A 25,960-nucleotide genomic window follows, 5' to 3' on the forward strand; every position below is an offset into this window, starting at 1 on the left:
ATCAGTCAGTGATTCTAATGTTGTAGCTAGTGGAGTTAGTTCTAAGTGCTTTAGACTGTTGCATGATATACTTATAAATTATGCAGATATTTTATAGCAGATAAATGCAGTGGAGCAAAAACTATATATAATTTGAAAGCAATATTATATGCATACAATATGATAACAAGAAGTATAATATAACGCCCTCAAAGACAGAGTTTAGGCTTTATGGAGTTTATAACCAAAAAAAAGATCAAAAACTTTCTAAATGGCAAGATAATATAAGAAAACATGTTATTTTATAATTAGATCAATTAACCCTTCAGAACAAGCAAGCTCACACACATACACACAAACCAGACAGCTTACCCGACTCCTTCATCTCCTCTCCGACTGATTTAATCACGCGTTGTCTTTGTTTCTATATGAAACATGATAAATGATATCTTAGTTGTGTACGCTGTTCACCATAAATAAAACACTCGTCAACAATAACTCATCGTCTCTCCGACTCAAGGTTGAGCCTCTGACAGCCCATTACTGTAGGCTACAGCATAACCATCTGAAACATTAGCTTTATAGACCTGCTGGTCCAACACTAACAGATGCAGTGTGCCTCCAACAATATGCTCACAATGGCCCGAGGATGCTGTGTTTTGGATGAAGTGCAGTCGTCTACGTGCGGACAAGCGCTGTTGTGAGCAACTGTGGGCATGTCTCAGCGGACCAAAGGAATTAAATGTAAATGATAGCAACTGTCTGGTCAGCTGTGAATATGAAACAAGAAATCCTGGCCAACGTGGTCTCAGCATCGCCTACTCATGTGTGCGATATGAGTGTGTGCAATAAATACACTCACAGAAGGGGCAGTGGGAGACTTACAAAAATAGCCAGAGAGTGGGTGTTTCTATATTTTCTCCTCTCCTCTCTCTCTCTTGTGGTTGCTGTTAGTGTTGCTTGTCTTCTGTTCCATTTGTGTCTGCGCCTCTCAGGAGAAAGATTGCTGTTCTAGTATCCGTTCTTTCTTTAGACGCAGCAGCAGTGTCTTTTTTTGGTTTTGGGTTACTCACTGTAACCACATACACACTTTTTTGTGTGTGTGTCCATGTATGGATATCTCTGTGGTCCAGCATTATAAATGAGCATCAGTCTTCATTACTCCATCCATCCATAGCTTCTCCCATCCTCCACTCCATCACTCTTGACTGCCTCATTTTCTCCTCACATTTGTCCGTCAGGGCTCCCTCTTCAACCAAACAAGTTAGGGAGGGGGGAAAAAAACAAAGACTATTCACAGTTTTTATCTCTTCATCTTTTCAGCGAGAGACAACACATCTGTAGCCCGGACAAATGTTCACAAATGTATCAATGCTGAGATGCAGAGAGGAGGAAAGGGAGAGAAGGAGGGGGTTATTATTAGATTGAATGACAAAAAGAAACAGTGTTGTGACAGTGAGCAGCTGGTGTTTCCGAGTGTTGACAGGCGCTGTTTTTGTGGTTTTGTGTGTGTACAAGGGTGTGTGTGCGTGTGTGTGTGTGTGCTCTTGATGGAGACAGATTGTCCTGTGATTGTTCTTTTCTGAGCAGGGCTCGGCTCATAGGGGTTATTGACGGCATCTGCGGGGGAAACAAAAAACATGACAAATGGCACTCAACCAAAATGTCCCACTTCATTTCCCCCACCAGCAGAAATGTTCCGGCGAGCCGGTGCAAAGGCCTGAAAAGTCAACATGTCTGCTTGATTAGCAAACTACAGACAAGGCGGGAAAGCTAATTTGAATTCCAATCTGTGGAAAGTGGAAAGTAGCGTATAGATTCGCTGCTCTTAAATCAACATATTTGAAACCGAAGTTTGCGCTTAATTGGTTTCAGGCTAATTGCTGGGAGGAAATTTTTTTTTTTTTGTTACTGTGTTGTAGTGCTCTCGCCCTCTTTGTGTGAAAAGGTGTTGTGTGCGCAGAGGGCTTGGTAGTAACCTGTGTGCTTAGTATGATGGTGCCATATGCTTTAGTGCTTTCTAACCATGTTCAGCATGTAACCTCACAGGCACTCACTCACCTCCACCTGTGTTTAGGTACACACGTTGATCCCACAAATTACCTCTGCCCCCGTTTGTGTTCTTGCGTGTCTGTGCCACAGGTCGCGGTCTATTAGTGGAGCCTCCTCCGGTCTCTCCACCAGCCCCCTCAGCAGCCCACGGGTAAGTCACGACCCTCAGTGTACTTTCAAAAAAAAAAAACACACACACACACACACACACATATATTACACACACCTATCTAGTTGTTCACCTTCAGCGATAACAGCCATCCAACTAGTGCCGTTCCCGTCTTATTGCTGTCATCTCACTGCTGTTTATGGCAGCGGGAGAAAATAAAGACACTCAGTACAGCTTCATCACAGAGACTTCTGACCTTTAACAAGCAATATCACTGTGTCTCTGCAAATGCAATGTTGTTTTTCTACGGATACACTTTCTTATTAGTTTGAGATATAGTATGTTTTTCCACTCCATAAGTCTTAATCCACAGTGGAGATCGACCTTTGTGTTTTGGAGGCAGCAGGGATCCTCTATGATAAGCTCTTCATATCCGGTGTTAGATCAGGCTTCACATGAGACACCACAGCGTCGATATTTGCGTCTTCCTGTAAACTCAACATGCTGATGCTGCTGACACACACACGCAGTGAATGTGACACATCAGAAAACTTTCTCCTGCCCCACACCTCCCCCAAAAGAAAATAGGTCTCTCTCTCTCTGTCTCTCTCTCCTCTCCATCTTCTCTGCTTATTATCCCTCTCTCTGTTTTCTGTGGCCTGAGCTCTGTGGAAATCCAGCTCAGGGAATGCTTCAGAAAATCCCACTTTTTTTTTTTTTTTTTTTTTGCTCTTGCTCAGAGCTTGGGGGAGCTTGCGGTAAACTTTTTCCAGCCGACTAACCTGAGAGGGCTCGAGATTAGCCAGGATCCTAAGACGAGCTCCTTACGCCACACAGGTTCTTTCAGGCTGATCTGAAAGGGAAATTGATTTCTCAGACCTACCCCAAAGCCTGGATTGTGCTCTCAGCAAGAGGCTCTGTGTGGGGTTATTTTCTCAGATCTGTGTCTGGAAGATGAGGAGGTGGCCAAGGGAAAATACTTGATCAGCGTGCCATTGTGGCTGCAATTTCACCATTACAAATCAAACAGATCAATAAACCTTTCTGGAAACTGGAGATTTCACAGCAGAGGCGGCGCGGTGGTGTTCCTCTCGTTACTGAGACGGCCCAAATTGTCCTCACAGCTGGCCTCATGTCTCTCACACCTGTGTCTGCTTGGTTGTGTCCGCTAGCAGAGTCCTTATGTTTTATTCAAGTGAAGTCTGTCCGATATCACCTCTTTGTTTGAACTTCAAAAAAAAAAATGTGTGCATCGCTTGCTGTTTTTTTATGTTCCCATTTTACTTTTATTTTCTTTTGACACAAGTTATACTCAACAGGCCTAACTGCATGTTTTTTTTTTCTTTTTCTGTCTTTCTTGTTTACAATGCCTCCATCGCTCCCATGTATGTACACTTCTCACCTGCCTCTGTGTTGGGGCTGCCTCTACTTCTGCCTGTGTGGTTGTTTATTCGTATCTTTTATTTCTTTATCTATGTGTTTGTGTGCTTGTATGTGTCTCCATGTGTTTTTATTCGTTGTCTTTTGCCCTCCTCCACCTGTATTGTGCCGTGCGCCCTCACACTGTGTCCTCTAACTCCAGCCTGTCAGAAAGTTTGGTGTTCCACCTCAGTCCCCAGACTTGCCACAGTCCCCGAACACCAGCCCATGCCCGTCGCCAGAGCCCTTCCCCAATCGTGCAGGCCCGCGTATCTCCACCCCCAACTCGCTAGCTCCGAACAGCGAGCCCCTGCCGGAAGCGCTAAACAAGACGCAGACGCTCCCCGCCAAGCCCAAAGTTACCCCAAAGCCCCTCCAAGCCACACGGTCCAACCCGCTTCCAGAAACCTCCCCAGATGCAGCATCTGCAGCCAAATCAGAGTCCTCCATTCCCTGCCAGCTCCCACCACAACCGCCCTCCACCTCGGTGCCACCCACCCCTACCTCCCCATCCTCCCCATCTTCCCCCTTTTCCCCATCCCCATCCCCTACCCCCAGTGCCCCCGCTGTCAACAGCCCCCACGTGCGGCGCTCCCATTTCGCCGCCAGCCCCCAGCTCTCCGTGCCCTTCAGCCCGGTGGTGCCGCTGTCGCCCATCCGGCTGCACCACTTCCATCCCGTGGCGCCGTCGCCTTCTTCACTCACTGACCACCCGCCCAAATCTATCCCCCTCATACAGGTTACCCCTCACCCCTCCCCTCGAGGCAGCCCCCTCCCCACCCCAAAGGGCACCCCGGTGCACACTCCCAAGGACAGCCCGGCCGGCACCCCCACCCCAACGCCGCCCCCCAGCCCCTCCATTGGAGGCATGCCGTGGCGGACGCGCCTCAACTCCATCAAGAACAGCTTCCTGGGCTCGCCACGCTTCCACCGCAGGAAACTCCAAGGTACTGACATCACAACAGATACAAGTTTGTTTTTTCTTTTATGCCAAATGCAGAACAATCTTGCATTCTCATAAATCTTAATGAGAGCCCCCTGGTGTTTATCTGCTTGTGTTGTGCTGATCTGTAACCTTTGTCTGATCTTTGACCCTCCTCGCACAGTTCCCACACAAGAGGAGATGTCCAGCCTCACACCAGAGTCTTCCCCAGAGTGAGTAGACACTGTGCTTTTTGAAGCCACCTCTGCTATGATAACTATGCATAACCTGTCGGCCCCTCGCTCACTGGCTCAAACAGGCTCGCCCTTGATAGCGTGATGTTTTGGAAAGTATTACATCCATGAATGTTTGATTTTTGCCTGCTGAGTTCCCTGTAATGACCTCAGGTCTGGTCTGGGTTGGAGAAGCAGGAGGTAGTGGGTTGGTTATGAGGGGAGGAAGGTAGCCTGTGTGATGTTGCTGAGCTCCCAGGGGCCGGATAACTCAAGGTTGGCCTAGATATGCCAGTTTGATTGGCTGGCTGGCTGTCTGGTTTTGGCCATTTCCACCTGGCCGGAAAGAACATCCTGGCTGGAAGGAGGTAGAGAGTTGGCAAAAAAAAGATCTTCTCCAGGCTGGTACTGGCCTGCATACACGTATACACAATCATACACCAGCTGTAAAAGGCTTCATACAGGAGAACAACATACCCCTAAATATCCCTGCAGACATTATAACACAATGTTTGTTTTCTTTGTCTCTAAGAAGTGTTCTCCCTCTTTCTGAATTTTGAGATGTGCAAATCCATCAACATTTTCAAGAATCATATTAAATATTAATGTGCCAGAAAACAGGAGTCCATATGGCTTATTAGTGGGTGCAGGTACACCTGGTCTGAGGCCAGTGGTGAATTCATCTACTTTTGCCCCTTCTGGACCCGCAGTTCTGTTCACAGAGAGCCTCAATTATCGCTCCCTCTCTTACACACATTTACACATACCCAGTTGCAAAGAAGGTGAAATGTCAGACAACTTTCCTCCCCTACACAGTTTTAGCTCATTTCCCACGGGGTTATCCTCCGTTTGCTCCTCTCCATTTCCCCAGAGCTGCAAAGAGAGGGAGAGATTGCGTGTTGGCTGCTGGATATAAAAAAGTGTAAAATAAGGGAACAAAAAGGGTGGAATGAGTGGAAACAAGACAAAAACAAATGCAAACATGCCGCTGAAAATCTGTGTTTCTACCTCTCGTCTTTCTTTGCAGACTTGCCAAAAAATCCTGGTTTGGTAACTTCATCAACCTGGAAAAAGAGGAGCAGATCTTCATTGTCATCAAAGACAAACCTCTCAGCTCCATCAAGGCAGACATCGTTCAAGCCTTTCTCTCGGTAGACACCACTTTCTTGCATAACATTATTTTCTTTCTCTCTACCTCTCCTACCCATGACCCCTTTTCCTTTCTGCCCCCTGACCTCTTTTTATTCCTGTGCAGATATGACCTGTATGTCTTCTGTCTGGTGCAGAGTGCGTTTTCTAACAGCAGCGCTTATTTCCTATGTTATGAGGCAGCTTTTCTGCGAGCGTTTGCTAACATGCTTCTGATTCATGTAGCAGTTCAGTAAACTGCTTGTGTTCAGCGCTTCTATTTTCTCTCTGACTGCCGACTCACTTGAGGTCAATAGAAAATCAACAAAGAGCACTGATCATTAGCATATAGATGCTTTGCCCTCAGTGCCATGTACTGAGCCTCTGTGTGTGTGTGTGTGTGTGTGTGTGTGTGTGTGTGTGTGTGTGTGTGTGCCTGTGTGCATGTTCATGTGCATATTTAGATTTAGCGCAAGAAATTGCGAAATATTGTAAATGGTATCAGTGTGTGTGTATGTGGTGTGGACGTACAAATACATAAAGCAACATGAGGGATTCTCAGTGAGCGGCGCAGAATAAGTATCGACAAACATTCAGCAGTGGTAGTTGATATTCAGTGTACATAACTGAACAGAACCTATCCTCACCCCAGTTAGATTTAACAAAGACTTAGTAAATGCAAACTCTGCCAGTGCATGTCGACGTCAATCTGTTTCCTCCGCCCGTGGGGAGGGGGCTGGGTAGCTATTTTCTCCCCCGGGTTATGCTAGCTTGTATTCCAGACAGGAGATGGACACCTGAATCAGTGGAATTATACCTCCCAGCACACTCACATTAATGGAATGTCAGACCCTCTCCAGTTCTATGGCGGAATGTGACAATTTCAGAGCTCACCTGTTCATTGGGCATACAAATTCATTTTAGGTGGGAGAGTGCAATGTTGTTGGATGACTCAAGATTACATTAGCTTAAGTCTCCCCGGCATGCATGGCTACTCGCTGAGGCATTAATCTCCTTAGAGTTTCAACTGTGGCTCGCAATATGTGGAGGGTATTTTAATGAGGGTTTATTCACCTTGTCATTTGCAGGGTGTGGGAGAAAAATTAAACATCAATGCTCCCGATGTATAATCCCATTACTTGCTTCTTTTTACTACCCTTTTTTATATTCCTATCTCTATGTCTCTGTCTGTTTTTCCTGCACTGACTATTCTTCTCCCTCTCTCTCTTCTCTCTTCTATCCTCCTAGATTCCTAGTCTGAGCCACAGTGTGATCTCCCAGACCAGTTTTCGAGCAGAGTACAAGTCCACAGCCGGCCCTACAGTCTTCCAGAAGCCGGTTAAATTTCAGGTGGATATCACCTACACGGAGAGCACGGCTGCCACTAAGGAGAATGGCATCTACTCTGTCACCTTCACCCTGCTCTCAGGTCAGGACACACATACACACATGTGGAGATTATCCATCTGCTCATTTTCTATACATGCACATCCCACCTGAATGCCTCAGGCAAGAGGCGTCATGCACCTTGAACAGATCACCAGAGAGCCACTCAGAAGAAAGTGATGAAAAAAGGAAATCAAGCTACTTCAGCAAAACAGGATGCCTTGAATTTATAGGAAGGGAAAAACTTCCCTTTCTTGTGGACAGTTCACACCAAAAGAGTCAAGTTCAAAGTCAGGGAATTCCTCCTGTGAGACAACAGATCTCACAGGACAGACTAATGCGCATTATGTCTTTGGCCTCATCACACTTAGAGAGGTCTTTCCAAATTCCAGCTTACAGAAGTGTGGGGAAGACCGTCCTTAAATGTCAAGTGGGATGCTGTCACACTTCAAACTAATAAAATTACACTGTGGGGAACCGTGTTTATAAATCCAGCCAACAAATAAACCAGAAGTGCTGTTTTACTGAAGTAGGTGTTGTCCAACTCGCTGCCAGCAAGTACAGCTGCCTAAGGATTTTCAAAGTTCTTGCAGTCTTGAATACTTGATAAGATTTTTCCCCCCAAACCTCCCTGAGCGGAACAAGATGAGGTCTGGCCATGCAAGATTACATACCATGCAATCATGCGTGCATGCTTTGTCTCGCAGAACCACATGCATGATCTATTTTGCTTTCTTCCAGACATACACACAGTCAAACACACACACACACACACACTCAAGGGGGGCACGTTTGAGCTGAATGGAGTGTAATGGTGGATGTTTTGAGTCTGTTGGTTCTTCCATGTCACTGACCATATAGTGTACACAACAGGTTGACAGCAGGGGCTCACAGTAGCACTCCTCTCTGGACTCCATTTATCATCTCAGGCTCTCTGCAGCTTTCCCAGCTCACATCTCACACTACACTATGCACCTGTGTATGTGTGTGTTTCCTCTCTCCTCTGCTTCTACATCTCTTTTTTTACCCCACTGATTGTTGTAGCCAGTATAATGCATCTGATTATGTCAGTGTCTCCTCCGTGTGTTTGCATGTCCCGTGTGTAGGACCCAGCCGGCGCTTTAAGCGAGTAGTGGAGACGATTCAGAGCCAATTGTTAAGCACACATGACCAGCCCGGTGTCCAACAGCTGTCTGGTGAGTAAGAACTTCTTTTTCACTAAAGAAAAGAGAAAAAGAAAATTTAAGATCCTTCCAAAAACCTCTTCACCTTTACCCCCACCGCCTCATCCGCTCATCCCACCCCTCTGACAAACACCTTCTCACCGCTGAAGCTATGCTAAATCCTGCCCTCCTCTTCCCCCCCTTTCGTGCTTGAAATCCCCCCCCGAGTCACTCAGCTTCTCGAAGCATCTCCCTCTGCATGCCGGCGCCTCGCTGCCATGAAATAGTGGGAGTTGCTCTCAAGCACCGACCGACCGACCGCGGGTCAAAATGTTGTCTCGTTGCCCTGGCGCTGAAGATTAGGAGTAGAGGTAGAGGGGAAGCTGCTGATTCGCATTCTGTTACTCCTACTTCCAAGACTGATCGTTGGAGCTTGTCACCATGGCAACAACACTGCACCTCAACGCGCTCCCACAATGCACCGCACCGAGACAGAGACACCGACACCACACCTGACAAGCGATCTCTCTTGCTCTTTCTCTCCCTCTCTTTACGCCTGTTAAGTAGGACCCTCGTCCCCCCCGTCCACTGGCCTCTATCGGCTCCTCTAAATACAGCGTACAGATGCAGAACCTCTGTCGGCTAACCTCAAACACCACCTAACTCTTTACCCAGTGGACTTCATGGCAATACTAGAACCTCCCTCCTTCTTCCTGTCTGTCTTCTCATTGATCGCGGGGTCGACTCCCTGAACCCTGTCTTCCACCTCTGGGCTGTGTCCACTTCTCCCTCAGAAAAAGAAGAGAGAAATAAGGGATCTACTCCTCCCCGTCTGCTCTCTGCGTGTCCTTCCATGTGAATCAATGGCTGTGTTTGTGTGTGTGTCTGTGTGGCCATCCTCTTGACAACAGCGCCACCTGCTGCTCAGACCGGGCAACACCATCAGCTTGAAATAATACCACTTGTATCAGGAGGAGGTGTTCGTTTGTTGTTTTCTGTAGATATCTGCTCCATCCCGAATAACTAACATACAAGATGGATTTGTGTGACTGAATGGAGCGATCTCTTGTCGCGTGCATGTTTGTGTCTTTCATTCTCCCTTTTTAAATCCATTTTCCAGCTAAATGTCTGATGGAGCTTATTAAACAATAGCCGTCACAGAGCTGTGGTGTTGTGCGTTGTGCGTTGCTGTTCTGGAAGTGAATAGTGTGAGGTGTATCTCTCCTGACACTCCTCCTCGTCGGCATTCAGTCAGTCACGACAGCTGTTAACGATATTTGTTTTGATATTTAACAGCCTGTTCAAATGTTGCCGTGGCTTAGTAAGTTTAGCAATTACCTCTGATTGTGTATATTGTTGAGCTAATTAACAGGCTGAGATGTGGGAAGGGTAAAATTAGAATCAAATCAGGTTTTAATGACTGCTGTGTGTTTTTCTTTCTGTGCAGCAGAGGTGACAACATAAAAGTGAAATTTAGACTGTAGCCTAGAGAGTATGAGAAAATAGTTCTTAGGGATATAACAAAGCTTTTAAAGAAAGGTCAGTTGAAGTGTAGTTCATGCCTTCACATTGAGAGTATCAACGGATATAATATGAATCTGAAAGCAGGTCAATGGGTGATTGAAAGCTTTGTTAAACTTAATTTCCCCCACCCTTCTGTCTTTCCTTTGACCTAACACACCTTCAGTGCCTCCTGACCACAGAGCCTTTCAGAGGAAACAGCAGCAAGTCTCTGTAATTAAGAGCAGAGATGGCTTTGCATACCAATGTGTGTCAAACAAAAGGCTTTCATCAGGTCCTGGTCATTGTGTTCCTTAATCACCATTAAGAGCAGCATACCTGGAAGCCCAGCTTAGGAAGACAAGAGAAGGGCGGAACAATAAAAGGAGTAGAGTAGAAGGACGTAGCACAGACACACAGGAGAGTGGTACAAGAGGACGGTGTCTCTCTGGTTTATTGAGCGTCTGAGATCATTTAGTTTCAGGAGGATCCTGCACATTTTTGAAAATGTGCAGATTGGTGCTGGAGTGAAGTGAAAACATGAGACAGGATAGAAGGAACATTAGGGGGAAGTTGGCTGCAACCATTTTCCAGCTGGATGGAGCAGTCAAAACCAACCGTGGCACATTCATACATGCATGTGCACACAAACACACACACACAACACATGCACACACATAGACAAACAGTATTTAAAATGCTTAGATGAAGTCGGTCCTAATCTCCATACCTCTGCAGACACACTGCCAGTGTATACAAATTGTCTGGCTTTTTAACTCAAACTAACCACAGAAGAGATTCCAGTTTTCAATACCCTTACATTAAGTGCTGATACACAGACCATTCCAGTGTGTGTGTGTGTGTGTGTGTGTGTGTGTGTGTGTGTGTGTTTGTTTGTTTTGTAATCTTTGCAGCACCCCCTACCCCTACTGATGTTGTCACTGTTCATTTTTCGGCCCACAGGACTCTACATATTGTGCAAATGACTTCTTCTGTCTAGTGTTCAGAAACAGTGCTGCCATTTGTGTGACTAATACTTCCCAGAGATGTGCTGTGTGTGTGTGTGCACCATTAACAAAAACAGCACTGACTCTTTATTTGCCCGATTTCTCATGTTTTGGCGTCTTTACCACTCCTCCTACCTGCAGTGAGACCATTAAGATCCTGCAGAAAAAAAGTGAGCATGTTTAGCCGCATGCATTTTATCCGTTTTTATAGCAATCCAACAGTTATGATATGGCATTTAGCATCCACATATCTTGTTCAGTTGAAGTTGAAACATTATTTCTGACCTTAATGCAACTCATCACAGCTTTGACTCGTGAAATCTCATGAGCTGGATTTTTTTCTTCTTCTTATTTCAAAGTAGTAGCACAAGGTGATGCAACCAACCCGGGTGTGTGTGTGTGTGTGTGTGTGTAGTGAGCTGAAGTGTAAAACTCAACTCTGAACTCAAGACACGTGTAGATTAAAGGTTGTCTCTTTGCTCCAGACAGATTTCTAGGTCCAAACAGTAACTTGACTCGATGAGACATCATCTGATTAACTGTGGTTCAAATTCCCCTCCTGCTCTTTAATGATGTCTGCAAAAACTTCAAAAGAAAATCATAAGTTTGACAAAAGCAGAGGAGGAGACACTGACATATTTTTCTGAATCCTTCAAGGACAACTCCGGGCTTTCTCATTGTCCTCTTTCCATCATCTGTGTTAGTGTTGGCTGCTCAGACCTGCTTGAGCACTCAGATGACACACCACGCTTTTTCTTTTTTCTTTTGTGCAGCCAGCCACAGTTTATATGATTAAGAATTTTACTGTACTATCAGTTCAAGACGAGGCTATATTTATTTGCTGTCATCTCTAGTTTTTGTTGGAATGGCTACTTGTCTGTTTTCATTGGTCGTGCTATAACAAAAGCATGTTTTTACGGGAGCTCAGACATCCCATGGTCTCCGTCGTGGCTGCTCCGGCAGAACTCATCCCTCGCTGTGTCTGTCTGGTCCTCCTCTCCGTTCTCCTCCTCCTCCTTTGCCTCTGCTTGCTCTGTCTCACTTGCAGTCGTGTCTCTCTCCTGTGAACCCCATTGTTCATTAGTTTGTTTGTTCTCTTTCTTCTCTCTTCTCCCCTCCCCTATTTTTTTTTATGTCCTCTTCTCTTCCCGTCTGTGTACCTAGGCAGCCCATTGAGTAACTTCTTTGACGTAATTAAACAACTTTTTTCAGACGAGAAGAACGGACAGGTGCCCTACCCCCCTGGCACGCCCTCCAAGCACTGCCCCTCGCCCATGCACGCCCGGAGGCACGAGCCAGAAAGTAATGACACCAAAAGCCCGGCCGCTGGCCGAGAAAGACCCAAGTTGTCGGTGGCGTCTTTGGGGACACAGGAGGAGTCTTAAACTGAGACACTGTGTAGTCCAGCCAGCGCATAAACCCATCCCAGTATCACTATAAGCCAGCGGCACAGAGAGAATATTCTATCTGTACAAAGCTAGATGTATATAATCATTTATGGACATTTCTTTTTGTATAAAATGACTTTATATAGATAGAAATATATTAAGAGAATCAAAGTGATATTTTACAAACAGCATACTGCACCTACACGACAAACACACCTCACTTCATCCATTCCCCTTTTCATCACCCACTCAGTGTTCACCATTATCATCCCCCCCTCCACCCCACCCAACCGTACTGTTTTCTTTTCCTGCTCCCTTGCTGCTAACCTGTATGATGACCTGACTTATTTCTGATACCAGGGATTATCCAGAAAACCTATTAAGCCCCTCCTCCTGCTCCCTGCTCCGTTCGCCCTCCCTTCACCACCGCCCCTCTGCCACCACCACCACCACCACCACCACCTACAACAACTACAACTACAACAACAACAACCACACCCCCCCCCAAGCGTGCCGGGAGAGACGGACATTTGTTGACGGAGGACTGCTTTTAGAGGTGCGCTCAGAAAAGGGTGGTGTGTGTGTGTGAGGGATGCAGGGGGGGGAGTTACCATGGAAACAGATCCTTCACGCAGACTTCTACCTTCAACCTTCATCTCCCTCTGCACCCCTTCTACACCTCTGTCAGCCATCAGTAGTCGTTGAACATACCTTTAGTGTACCCCACTCATGTTAAGAACACACAAACACACACACGTGCACAATTCATCCACACACACAAGAACGCACACTTTCCCACCCCCAACAACCCCCCCCCCCTTTTTCCTGTTTTTTCGAGCTCAAGGTGCACTGACTAATTGGAAAACAAGCATTTTACAACAAGACACCACATACGAACAACAAAAAAAACAAAAAACATATTATACATGCATACATGCACAGGTTCAGTATGCACAAAAAACTCTGGGATGGATTAACAAGAACATGAACAACAACAATAACAACAACAAAAAGAAGACATGCAGAAAAAAAAACTGACTGATTCAGAGGAGGAGAGAAGGGGGAGGAGTTTTGTGGAAAGCCCAAACAGCCGACGCAGATGCTTGCTGGATTGTATTTGTTTGCTTTTTAATGTACTTTCTTTGTCAAGAAACTGGGTTTAAAATACTAATTGACTTTATTAGACTTAATACTATTGCTGCAAATGGACTGGAATTGTGATTTCAGAGAGGAGCGGGGTGTGAGCAGAACAGGGCAGCGGGGGCAGTGGGGAAGATGATATGATAGTATAGGGTTGGGGGGAGGGACGCGGGTGGGTATGTGGGTATTTAAAATGAATGATCTATTCTGTTGTACAGACTGATATCATTTCTTATGTAAAAAAAAAAGAAATATCTAGTGGTGACACTATGCTTAGATACCATAGGGACAGGTTGGTAAACCTGCGCCTGCCACATACTGTTATTTTAAATTCTTCTGTGTATTTTTGTTACATGATCATTTCTGTCTTTGTTTGATTGACCTAATACTGATTCCAAACATTCCTGTTCCCTGTTATCTGCGGCACTTTGTCTATGGTTTTCCATTCATACCTCTCTCTTAGTCTCACTTACCAGCAGTAGGAGTAGAGGAACAAAAAAAAACAATGACATGATAAATGCAATTGTGGATATTTTTGTATTTTTGTCCTTATTTATTCATGTTTGTTCATCTCACTGTTTGGATTCCTAATTTATTATTACTTGGCTATTTATATGAACAAAGCTGTTAGGTCAGTTGAATGTTATTTATTACCCTCTTGTGTGTTCGTAAATGGGGCAACATTTTAAGAAAAAAACAGACTTTCTTTTCTTTTGTTTTGGTCTGACAGAATTATGTGAACATTGACAAGTCACAAATTCTCATTTGCCTGACCTCTCTGTTGAGGGAGCAAGAACTTGTGGGAACTCTTGGGAAAAAACGATTTACCAGTAATTTAAGAATGTAGACTTAGCCTCTTTTTGGAGAGGGAATACGCTCTTCTATCGATATTTGTCAGTTTCATATTATTGTGCGTGTAGGCCAGGCCTGAGGAGAAGGACACCACAGATCCCAGTCGACTTCTTCTCTTTGTAAATAGACAGACAAACCTTGGGGGTTGATTGTCTTCTCAACCATGCTGGGGATTCCTGCTCTATGCTTTTAGCTTGTATTGCTGTGTGCATGTCAAACATGAGCTTTTCTTTGCATGGCTTTAGTGTTAATGTCCCATGCCAAAACTCACTCCTTCTCTCAGCCTTCATCAATTCTCTCTCCACAAAACTACCTTTATAACGTTTTAAATTTCCCCTTCTGTCCCTTACTTTTTGCCCTCTGTTTTATTTCTGGCCTTCTTTTTGTTTTCTTATTTTCTTTTTTTTCTTATTGTCCCCTTGCTCCTGCTGATCTTTCCCTTCCTCCTCCTCCTCTTATCTTGTGCACAAAGTTTTTGAACGATGCTTCCTTTACTCTGTACCTCTCTCTGGAAGGCTCAGAGGTCTGGGCTCTCTCTACTCGAAGTAGAAGAGGCACAGGGAGGGGATATCAGTACTACAAACGCAAAGCAATACCCTATTGTTCACCCTCCTTTCTGTTTTCTACAATGGGAAGCTAGCAGCACTAAGGACATCCAATGATTCTGAGGTCCAGAGTGGCCTTTTGACAGAGCAGGAACAAAACTTACTGATGTAATCCCCATATAACATAACTGTGAGCATCTTCAGTGCTGAAACAAATAAACTCATTCAGTTATGGTGTGTTTGTTTTCCTTTTTCCTCCATGTATGGGTAAGTGCACTCCTTTAAAGAACTGTTAATAGTGTTGTAAAGCTGCTGTGACTTTATAGCACAGAAGATTTATGTAGTGCATCGTTTCACCATCCCAGCAATTCCTGTAATTGTGTGTTGTTTTTTATTCGCACATGTAAGGACTTCCATGTTGTAGGTTTGTGCTATTGCAAGTCTGATTTTTTCCCTTATTCCAGGTGAGTCTTTACCAATTCACAACCAGATGACCATCAAGCGGTTTGGAATAGTTAGTGTCAGAAAAAACGACCAGGTTTGTAAGCCAGTTTATTACAATAATCAGCACTGAAACAGAACTTATAGTTCAAATCCAATGTTAGATTCTGCTGCTGTACCTGTGTAGAAGCATTAACCTCAGCATACATAAGCTTAATTAACTGTTGTCTAAGTGTACCTGGAAAAACAACAGCTACACAAAACCATTTTGAAAAACAATAATATTAATAATTTCCTTGGATTACAAACAAAATAAAAAGGGAACACCCCGTTAAATACTCTCACATCTTTTTTTTCTCATTAAATAGAAAAGGTCCATCCCACTCTTCAATAAGTGTTGTTTCTCCGGTTGTACTCTTTTTTTAAAAATAGAAAATAAAAACATAGTTACATAAAAAGTACATTTGTTAATCCAGAATTTACATTACAATGTTGGAGGCACTTCGTCCACCTCCTTCCTCCCACTCTGCATTATTAGTTGAAATGGGACAAAGCCAAAAGTCCAGCATGGCTGCCTCACTTGATTCTATAATAGATGCTTCAGTCTATTAACACTTTACATAGCTTCAGTCAGAACCAGGAGGTGCCACTGATCCCAATCCTCCGAGGCAATAATTGCTATTGCCAGCTTTGTTCATTAGAGGGCAGCATTGTGTCATGATTCAGAGTTGCCACCTGTTGCATCCATCTGTTGCTTCTCCAGTTAAGCTTCCTGAGCCTCGGAGAAAAGCATCACATTGTCCAGTTTTCTTCTTCAAAAACATGCTGTACACTGCAATAAATGTCAAGATGGAGTGCTTGGCAGAAAAACACTGAATTGACTGCAGAGCGTAATCTAACTGCTGCCAAATATTTCACTGATCTGTGTCCCAGTGTCAAAGTAATGTGGAAGTTGCTTATTACACAAGCCGGGATCAGATTCTACTGAGAAAACATCTGTACTCCAACCACTTAGTCATCCCTATAAAAAGATCTGATCCTGTGTCAAGTGATAAAAGGAAACTTCCGCTCAAACGCTGCCATATTCTTCCACTTATTTCTGTCCTCTCTCTTCTCAGCATCCGTTCTGTTGTCCTCAGACTCTGGAGGTGACGTAGAGAGAGCGTAGTCGTTGAGCCAGGGTGGCCTCCAGCTCCTCCAGAGGTGAGTCTCCCCTGCTGTGAACCAGCATGGAGGTGGAACTGTTCCCTTGTCGGGCTGCCGGGGGTCCCAACAGCAGCGTCCTGAAGCCCTCTCTCTCCAGCAGAGCGGGCATCTGCTGTAAGAAGTAGCCTTCACAGAATGAGCTCAGCTCCAAAGAACCATGAGCCTGAAAAAGACAGGACAATGTAACGGTCATGTATTGTTGCCACATAAAAATAGATATGATTTACAGTGTAACATCATGTAGTTTTGTGTATCTCATCGCATTTAAGTATAAATGTTACCTTGGCTGTCTTGTAGATGCTGACTGCGTTATCCAGGTTAATGTGACGAGAACAGATGAGTTCACAGTGTCTTTGTAGTGCCCCCAGCTGGAAGAGACTGGCTGCTGACAACAACTGCAGGAGAAAAGAGAAGCATGTGTCAACACAAGGGCTACACTCACTGTCATGGCAATGAGTTAACGCAACAAAAGTCAAAGCATAGACATAGCATAACTGTGTTGCTTTTTATACTTTGTTCTAACATTATATAATATTTTGCTCACCTATGTTAAAGCAGAAAGATAAACACAGACATAAATATTCCTAGTTTTGGCAAATGATGTAATTAATTTATTTGAAAATCAATTAGTTTAAAATAAAAGTGAAGGTTGAGCTTCTTGTGCCAAGAGTTAAACACCGTCTCAGTTTACCTCCTTTTCAAACTTTGACCTGCTGTGATCACAATAGTTTAGTATGCGAGCAGCTTAACATTTAGTGTTATGTGAGTGTAATCATCATTTAACTGTGTGAACACAAATTTAATTTTTTCCGTAAGTGGAATTCACAGCATCAGCAAAGTATCATTAAAAATCTAGCTGCTCTCACTGAGTGGAAAACAACTGCATAGAAGCAGGTGGAAGGACAAAGCTAGCCTGGAAGCTGAAGTTGGTTCTTATTTTTCTTAGCGGAGTGTCATATAGGCTATTCATTAGACTCCAGTTCAACACACTCATTTCTATGGCAAAAACTTTACAAAAACAATGATTTACAAAACTCTTTCACACAAGTGTCCATAGAGTTGGTGTGTATCTAGTGATGCTCACCTCCAATAAGTCAGACACATTCGTTTTCAGCGACTCTGTTCCTCCACAGTACAGATATGACATCATCATCTGCAGAAAGGTCATAAGTCAGAACAATAGTACACAGTACACAGTCATAGTACAAAAATATTATGTTTTGACATACATCATGCATATCTGTGTGTCTTAAGTTTTTCCCATCAACCTTAATTCAGTATCACGCCATAAATGAGACAGTGTTTATAGGAAACGGGGGAGGAGTGTTTTAATTACCTGGAAAATGCTGTACTGGATGTCACTGATCTCAACCTCCTTGTTGGGGCTTCCATCTGGTCCAGAGGACGCCAGCAGAGTCTTGAACCTGACAGAAAACATGAATGTTACTCACAGCCCTTCGGGAGTGAGGTAATGTTTTTGGTTTGCCCGATGTGAACATGTCTGCACTCACCTGTCAGATGCAGTGATCAGCAGAACCTTGTGACCATAGAACGGTTTCCCTTCCACCATGAATGTTACATCTGACATCTCCCGGTTATTCAGGAAGTGGGGATCTGCAGAAAACAAACAGAACCTCCTTATAACTCTAGTCATGTTTCTAAAATAGAGTTAACGCATTCAAGTTGATTTCCAGGCAGCCCCACCCAAAGCAAATCCACTTCACTATTCCCTTGTTCAAGCTTTTCAATTCTGAGGATTTGCTACTTGTCTTTGTTTTATATGATAGTAAACTGAAAATTTGGACACAAAACAAGCACATTACTTTAGAAAATAAGGGTGGACATTGTATTTTCTGGCATTTTATACACTAAATGATTATGTATTGACCAAGAAAAAATCAGGACATTATTCAATAATGAGGCTCTGACACCATTTAAGAGTGACAACATAAAGCCATTACAGTGTTCCACTCTGAAGCACTGAGCCATGTCTGTTCATATGCATGTAAGAATCATAGTTTCCTTACCCAACTGTGCTGAAAGAGTTGCCTTCATTTCAGGGACGGCTGGAAGGGGTGCTGGGCCAAAACAGTGACTAAAAATAGCCGCCAACTGCTGGATAATGGCATCATTCTGAAAGAAAACGAACAGGGAGGAGGCCATTATATCACAAGAAAACATGAGGAGGAAGAGAAACAGAAATACGAAGGTCTGAGTTTGACGCTACCTTGGTGGTTCGTAAGATATTAAACATGAGGGGCAGGCCTGTGGTGACCAGCTCCTCACAGTAGTCCTCTTCCCTGATGGTGGTGAACTCTCTGAGGAGGGAGAGGGTGACCCCCGCCCGGGACTGCTGCTGGGCACAACGCAGAGATTCTAGCCACACATGTAGTTTCCATGGTACGCCTGGTTGAGATAGAAGGGTTTTATTTTTTGTTTGTTTTTTTGTCAATGTATGCATAGTCTGAGAAGTAAACCCATGATCTTTTTGCTACTTGATAGTTACCCATAGCTCGTAGCTCCATGGTGACATCCAGGTAGCCGTGCTCAGCGCTGTAGTAGCTGGCCTCTTGCAGAGCCTTCATCCTGGCCTTGCAGAGACGGGGTATGCCCACCTCTGGCAGGGCCCCAGGGCCGGAGGAAGGAGTAGGGAGGGGGGAGAGAGGGATGAAAGGGCAGATCCCTGCCTCCTCACCCTCCACCCCCTCAGCTAAGATCTCCTCCAGAGACAGGACGTCCTCTTTGACTTGCTGGGGCTGAGTCAGTAGCTTTCTCAGCACGTTCCTGGCAAGATAAATATGAGGAAGGAGGAGGGCAGAAAGAGGACATGCAAAGGAGGAAGGAAAAGGACAAAGAAAGTACAAAAGCATAAATAACTGGAACCCATACATTCATTTCTGTGACCCAGCGCCCTCCCCTCTGATTACATAATCCATCACCCTCACTTTGGAATGTGAAGTGTTGAGTCTACATTGTGTTCACACATACACATAGGGAACAGGTGGAGAGAGGTTTACACCACCAAATTGTGTTCAAAGACATATGCACTCCCAACAGACACTGAACTCCCCTTTCATAAGCTCATTTTTATGGACTTCAAGTTCATCACAGGATAAAAAGGAATGAATCACTAAAAGCTCAGATGTGGACTCAGGTTCAGTATGATATGACTAACGTTACTTCTGTTACGTTCTTCTCTGCAGTTCAATGTACTGTTGGACCCATACCTGTGTCCATGTGCGGCGGCGTGACTGAAGCAGTTCATGTCTTCGTAGAGAGAAGATGTGAGGGCGTTTCCATCATGGGTCTTTGATAAGGGGTCAGCACCCCGAGCCAGAAGCAAACTCACCATCTCATAGTTGCCTGGGAAGGACATGAATAGTCAGTTATATACAGAGACGACTCCACAACACATTTAAAAGTGATATATTCTTCAGTATCCTCCACAAATATCTTCAGTTTGCACAACCATACTTGAGGTGTCATGTTTTTTTCCCCTACCAATGTTTCAAACTTGTTTCTGTTAGTTTGGGTGTTTCCTGTGATTCCTTTTTTTATATGTTGGTGCATTTATACTCTAGATGGCTGCCTTCTTGTTTTATTACACTTGGTGCTGCGACGGTTCAATTTTGCCCCGAGGATCAATGAAGCTTTACCATGCTTTTTCAAACAAGGAAATCCATTTATATTGAGCACTGTTTACATACTGTCATTGCTGCTATGTGCAGCATGTGTCTCTTTCACTAGTGCTATGTGTGGCTTTCAGATGATCCCACAGAGGAATGCTGCCCAGAGGCTTCTAAATAACCACAGGCAGCACTCTGCTCCTCACTGTGCCTTCATTCACCCTTGCATTTCCTCGTTCCTGCTGCAGCCCGTGTGTCACTCACAGCTCAGTCCTGTGTTACTCTCGGTGGTCTGTTGGAAAACTACTACATACTACTTTGTATTTGTCAGTTGTTATTAGATGTTTTGCTACATGTTATTACAGAGGCTCTCATCCATTCATCTTTTCATTTGATTGACCCTATTGCAGATTTGCTGCCTGTATAATTTAGGAGCAATTTAGTAGTGAAGTAGTAATTTAGCTCCTATAAATCAGATCGGGACACAGACCCACTGAGTTCTCTAACATCAGCTGTGCCTGGTTGCACTGTGTGTGAGAATCTGTATGTGCATGTGTGTTTGCCCACCTGCTGCCGAGGCCAGCTGCAATGGGGTGTCTGCCGTGCTCTCCTGTCCGTTGCGGACTGCGGCCCCCTCCACATTGGCCCCTGCATCCAAAAGGAGCTGTAGAGACACACCACATCTGTTATATTAAGCAATGTTTGACATCCTGTAACTTATTTATGGCCTGACCCCTGACCTCACATTTGTCAAACCACTTTTCAAAGGATTAACATTATATCCACAGTTAGCCTGGGACAGGGTATGCATTTATTGTGCACATGTAGCAGAACAGTAGAAAGTACCCCGGCCCGGTCACACCGCATGTCAAACAATGGTGTTTCTACACAAGTTACATCTGGTGAGTTTCAAATGTGCGTCTTGTGTTTCCAACCTGTACGACGGAGATGTGTCCGTGCAGCACAGCAAAAGTGAGGGCCGCCCAGTGTCGACTATCAGGATGCACAGACGGGTGCTTTGGGGAGCATGGTGGAACCTGTCAGCACAGGACAAATCAGTGTTACAGGCCATGATCATGCACAAAAACATAAAAAAAGACAGCCTCTGTGAATTTAGGTGCTTTAAAATGGATATAACCCCTGAGGGAATCTGTAGAAGTATACATAAAGTGTAGCATTTGAATAAATCTGTCGAAATCTGAAATTGTTTAAGCATATGTACCGCCACATCAAGGTTGGCCCCAGCATCGATCAACATCTGGACTAAGGCCTCATCTCCAGCTGCGCAGGCATACATCAGAGGGGTCATTCCCTGAATCATGAACACAAAAAAAGTGCAATGAATAGATCAAAAAGGAGAAATAAATTTATGAAGAAGGGTTTTAAAATGGCTTTTGGATGTGCTTCCCCATGTATTTCTCTGCAGTTATCCACTCAACATACGTCAAACATAAAGACAAGAGATATACTGTATGTGCAGTACCTGGTCATCCATGCTGTTGACCCCGTCTGGCCCCAGCAGATCAATGGCTTGACCTATGAGGTCTGTGCGTCCACAGTTGAGCATCCGGAAACCCAAGTCTAGATGGAATTTGTCTGTGGCAGCTCTGGAGTCCAGACGCTTGAAGGAGCTAAAGCAACACTCAGGTCTGTTGGAGACAGGGACAGAGGGAGAGAAGGACAATGAACGACCGCTTCACCTTCGTTTGTGAGAGGTAACTGAGTCTGAGGAGACACACATCTGTTCTCCACTCAATTACAAATTAAACACAAGACGCTGGGAGCCAAAATCATTTGTTTCAACCTTCTTATTTTTGAATATGATGCTTTCCTTTAAAAATAATGGTACGCTTCATGAGAGGGTTAGTTAGCCACATTACAGCAGAGGCAAAACATTCATTCATCTACAGTTTGGGAAACCTGTTGGTGAGAACCAATTAAATTACAAATCTGTAGTTCATCGGATCAAAGGAAATTTGAAAGCACAAAGCTGACTGAGAAATTACATTTTGTTTCATCACCACAAATTAGATTAACTTCATAAACACACATTATCGCTATTATCAGAGGACACTGATAAGGTTTAGACTTAAAACGTCTTGTTTCTGTGAGGGCTCATATCAGTGTGTGCAGTTTTCTAACAAGTTTAAAAATTAAGTATGACGCAGTATTCCTACTGCGTGTTATGTGTGTGTTTTCATTTACTTCAGCTGTCTTGGTTCACAGTCCAGTCCAGGAAGGAGGAGGCGGGCGGTCTGTCTGACATCATCGCTGTCCACCAACAGACTCTTGCGATGCTCAGCGTGAACTATGGCCACTCTCATCCACTCCATCAGAGGTGGCAGCAGCAGGAATGGCCTGTGAAGAAAAAAACAAAACAATTGATGATTCAACTTCTACCTATATCTGGTACAATAAGAACTGCTACAATCCCAATAAGGTGACAGACATTTGTTTCCAACTAGAATGTCGGTATGCTTCCCTGTAATAAAGCACTGATTTCAAATGAACTCTCTGTTGTATTGGACCAAATAAGACAGTGCTGAGTGGAACATTTCTCCAACAGTCACGACTCAGTTATGTTGAGAGGGAACTCATAAATTGTTTTCAACCAGATGACTTATGCGGCAGTCTGGCTGTGCTTCCTCCCAACGTTGACCAGGACACAGTGAGTCACCTTTAAACACACCCACACATATGACACTGCACAGAGCACCTCACTTCATCCCATCACACATACCTGCTTGCTTTCACATACCATGCACAGTTTGCCTTCTCCTTTAAGGTCATCATACGTGCAAACACACACGCCCAGGTGACAGATGCGCGCATGTATAAATGACGAGTGTTTACATGTTGGTTGCCAGGTTGGATTGTTAGGCAGCAGCAGCTCTCTCTGCTCATAATCTATGACTGAAGATGGGAACAGAACTATGACTTAATATGCGCTGTGGCTTGATAAACAACATGCGGCAGTGGTTTCTGAATAATCAGCCTATTTTTAAAACAGCTGGAGCACAAAAGGTTGAGATAAACAAAAAAGGTGCAGCACCCTGCCGTTGTCATAGACAATTTCTAAGATCTAAACAGTGGGAAAACAAACTAAGAAAATGAGAAGTAACTAGAAGAAACAGAAGCAGTTAGAGAGCTAAAATTAGAACTGACTGACACGATGGACCTGAGCCTGAGGGAACAAGAGAAAATGTCATTAACGGGAGACGCAGCGAGGTAAACATGAGTGGAGGAATAGAAGAGAGCAGAAAACTAAGTCTGCTGTGGTATTTGTGAACGTGGCATTCTGAAAGTCATCTGGATTATTTGATTACTCTTTTTTTCCTTCTTGCCTCACTCCCGCTCTCTCACACCTATTCTTCTGAATCCAATTAGAAACCTTCGGTGATATAGCCATCTGCACCGCCACGTCTAGCCAGTTATCTGGTATTAATCCCTTGTTATTTGTGCCTTTCTCTTGCCATATGTGCATAGAATGTGCCTGTAAACAATGACACATTGAGAGTGTTATTGTTGTTTGCTTTTGATCTTATGAAGCCTCCGTGTTAATGATTGTTTGAACACTGCCTGTGTTATCTTGAGTTACTAAAGCTGCCTCGCTCCTGCTGTGATGTTATTCTTATCAGTGGCCTCACCTTTGTTCTGGGAAGATGCATATCATGAATACAGATGGAGGGGAAAAGAATGAGCAGTATGCCAGCATACAGCACTGTGGCGTGCACGCTATAGGGATTATAGTTACTGTTAATGAGCATTGGGACCACTGCAGTGCCATATATTCTCCTCACAATGTTTACTTTAAGCAGCTACCTGTGGTTTCCTATAGAGCTGCTTCTTCTATACAGCTGCACTCTCTATCATTCATCACCACTTCCTTTAGAACATGTAATGAAGTGGATCTCTAAACTATTTTATGTCATTTCATATCAAGGTTTCAGAAAGTGAACATTGGATCTTTTAAAACTCTGTTTTATGTAACACGTACTTGAATTGAATAATAATTCAACCCAACACAAATGCAAACTTTTTCTAACAGGCTGTTAAAAGCTTTTCATAAGTGGGCAGGGTAAAAAGTGAATTACCAAAGAGATGGTTAATGTATTCAATTTGGTTTGTAGGCAGATAAAGAGATAAATAAACCTGTTTTGTTTTCATATTTTGTATTAATGAATCTCATGTGGATATTCTATCATTAAGGCTTTGAAATGACTTATCTAATATAAATGAGACTTCCTTTTTCTATGAACCTGCAGATACCCTGCTGTTCATTTACTCTATTTTATCTGTTCTACAGTATCTTCTGTCACTCAGACAGGACAGTTAACAAGCAGACAATGGGTGATTGGCTGGAGGTAGAGGGAACTGTTAAAATGGAGCTGATAGGGATGGGTTGAGTGTTTGGGAAAGAGCTGGGAGAGGGGGGTTGGGTGGCAGTCATTAGCAGTTTGTGGATAGTGCTGCGGCCGTTGATTGATAAGAAAGCCTGAGGAGAGGAGGAGTAGTGGGTTTGGGAATCAAAGTTTATACCTACGTTAATGGCCTGCACTCAACACAAATTGAACTGTGTGCGTCTGTTCGTTCATGTGCACATTTGGGCATGTCTCTTTATATGTCCTTCCTGAAGCCACAAGGCATCCTCTCTGCTACTTTACCTTGCCTCCAGGCATGTATGCAGCACTGGCACTAATCCAGCTCTAAAGCTGCTTCAGTCAACCATGTCCAGCTTTTAACACTTAACGCACATTGATCCGTCAGATTTTCTGTGCTTCACTTTATCAATCAGCATTTCACAGCCTGTGTTGCAGAGAAATCCAAATTCTCCGCATAAGGAAGGTGGTGTTTTCCTTTAATGGCCTGAAACAGCGGTTTTCCAATGAAATACTTTTGTGTGCGTGTGTAGCTATACTCAAAAATGTACATCAACTGAGGCCATATGTGCATGCGCACCTTTGCCAGTGGCCCACAACAGTAGACAGATGGAGCATGCCTGTACCATTACCCACATAGCCTCTATCCCACAATTCATCTTTCCTTCTTTTTTCAACCCTTTCTCCCTGTATCTCTGACCCCTATGTCTGGGTTATGCCCCTCAGCATGAAACAGAAACTTCAGCTCCAGAGCACGAGTGAAACATCAAAGCAGAGACGCTTGTTATCACTGAAACTGGATAGCACTTCTGGCTAGCCTACTGACCCAACATGTTAAAGTTGCACACTGAGAACAGTGGGATACGGACGCACACAGACATACATGCACACCCCGCCCCCCACCGCCACCTGGCCGGTCATAAAAATGACAGTCGGCTCAAATTGTGGTCAGGTGTGTTTGAACTCTAACCTGTCCAACATGAAAAGAAAAAGGGTTTTTTTGTTCCCCCAGGAGGCAACATCACACACGCTGCACTGGCCTTATATGCTCTGTGTGTCCTATAACCTGAGGCCAGTGTGTTTGAGTTTACACTGTAAGAAACTTCAATAAGATCTCGAAGCAGACCCCATTACGGGCTGCAAAGGGTCAAGGTTAACCACTGATCTCGAGTCAGATTACTCTCATAAAGACTCCATATAGGGGGGGATGTAACCATATCGGATGCATCTGTGGTTAGAAGTAAGCTCCACTGGCTGCTTCTTATCACAGTAACACATCTATCCATTAGCGCTGCCTCCCATCTACTGAAGGAAGCAGAGTGGTTGGGGTGGTCTATTTAGAGGGGGATTTGGCAGTGCTTCTTTTTGCTGCTGAGACTTGTGATTTTACCATTAAAATAGATTGGCCAATAACTTTCAGTACTAATAAATGTATTTTTCTACACTGTGGCATAAGGAGGCACACAAACACTGGTGGCTGTCCTC

At 44.2% G+C, this 25,960-nt stretch overlaps 2 protein-coding genes across 8 annotated transcripts in view; one reads left to right on the forward strand and one right to left on the reverse strand.

Annotated features, from left to right (window-relative positions):
• The window catches only part of brsk2a (BR serine/threonine kinase 2a), a 155,342-nt gene extending 140,282 nt beyond the window's left edge, over positions 1-15,060 (forward strand). For 2 of the 7 annotated variants that reach the window (XM_085779662.1, XM_085779660.1), the window contains 7 exons: positions 2,122-2,182; positions 3,723-4,506; positions 4,666-4,714; positions 5,742-5,865; positions 7,091-7,271; positions 8,335-8,424; positions 12,111-15,060. In XM_085779662.1, the coding sequence (XP_085635788.1) occupies positions 2,122-2,182; positions 3,723-4,506; positions 4,666-4,714; positions 5,742-5,865; positions 7,091-7,271; positions 8,335-8,424; positions 12,111-12,283 (1,462 nt within the window). In that variant the 3' untranslated portion in view covers positions 12,284-15,060. Of the gene's footprint in view, positions 1-2,121; positions 2,183-3,722; positions 4,507-4,665; positions 4,715-5,741; positions 5,866-7,090; positions 7,272-8,334; positions 8,425-12,062 lie in introns of all 7 variants that reach the window. The other 5 variants (XM_085779661.1, XM_085779663.1, XM_085779659.1 and 2 more) reach the window with 5 other exon arrangements.
• Positions 15,061-15,530: 470 nt separating this feature from the next.
• abtb2b (ankyrin repeat and BTB (POZ) domain containing 2b) overlaps positions 15,531-25,960 on the reverse strand; it is a 43,482-nt gene continuing 33,052 nt past the window's right edge. Inside the window, exons 4-17 of the mRNA XM_085779658.1 lie at positions 22,302-22,454; positions 21,580-21,745; positions 21,319-21,408; positions 21,032-21,133; positions 20,664-20,760; positions 19,698-19,833; positions 18,977-19,254; positions 18,698-18,876; positions 18,498-18,603; positions 17,982-18,084; positions 17,807-17,894; positions 17,555-17,623; positions 16,752-16,865; positions 15,531-16,633 (exon numbers count right to left, since the gene is read on the reverse strand). Coding sequence (XP_085635784.1) covers positions 16,400-16,633; positions 16,752-16,865; positions 17,555-17,623; positions 17,807-17,894; positions 17,982-18,084; positions 18,498-18,603; positions 18,698-18,876; positions 18,977-19,254; positions 19,698-19,833; positions 20,664-20,760; positions 21,032-21,133; positions 21,319-21,408; positions 21,580-21,745; positions 22,302-22,454 — 1,915 coding nt within the window. The 3' untranslated portion in view covers positions 15,531-16,399. The remainder of the gene's footprint in view (positions 16,634-16,751; positions 16,866-17,554; positions 17,624-17,806; positions 17,895-17,981; positions 18,085-18,497; positions 18,604-18,697; positions 18,877-18,976; positions 19,255-19,697; positions 19,834-20,663; positions 20,761-21,031; positions 21,134-21,318; positions 21,409-21,579; positions 21,746-22,301; positions 22,455-25,960) is intronic.

This window comes from Trachurus japonicus, chromosome 6 (assembly GCF_045865225.1).
Source record: "Trachurus japonicus isolate A0001 chromosome 6, Traja_1.0".
NCBI lineage: Eukaryota > Metazoa > Chordata > Actinopteri > Carangiformes > Carangidae > Trachurus > Trachurus japonicus.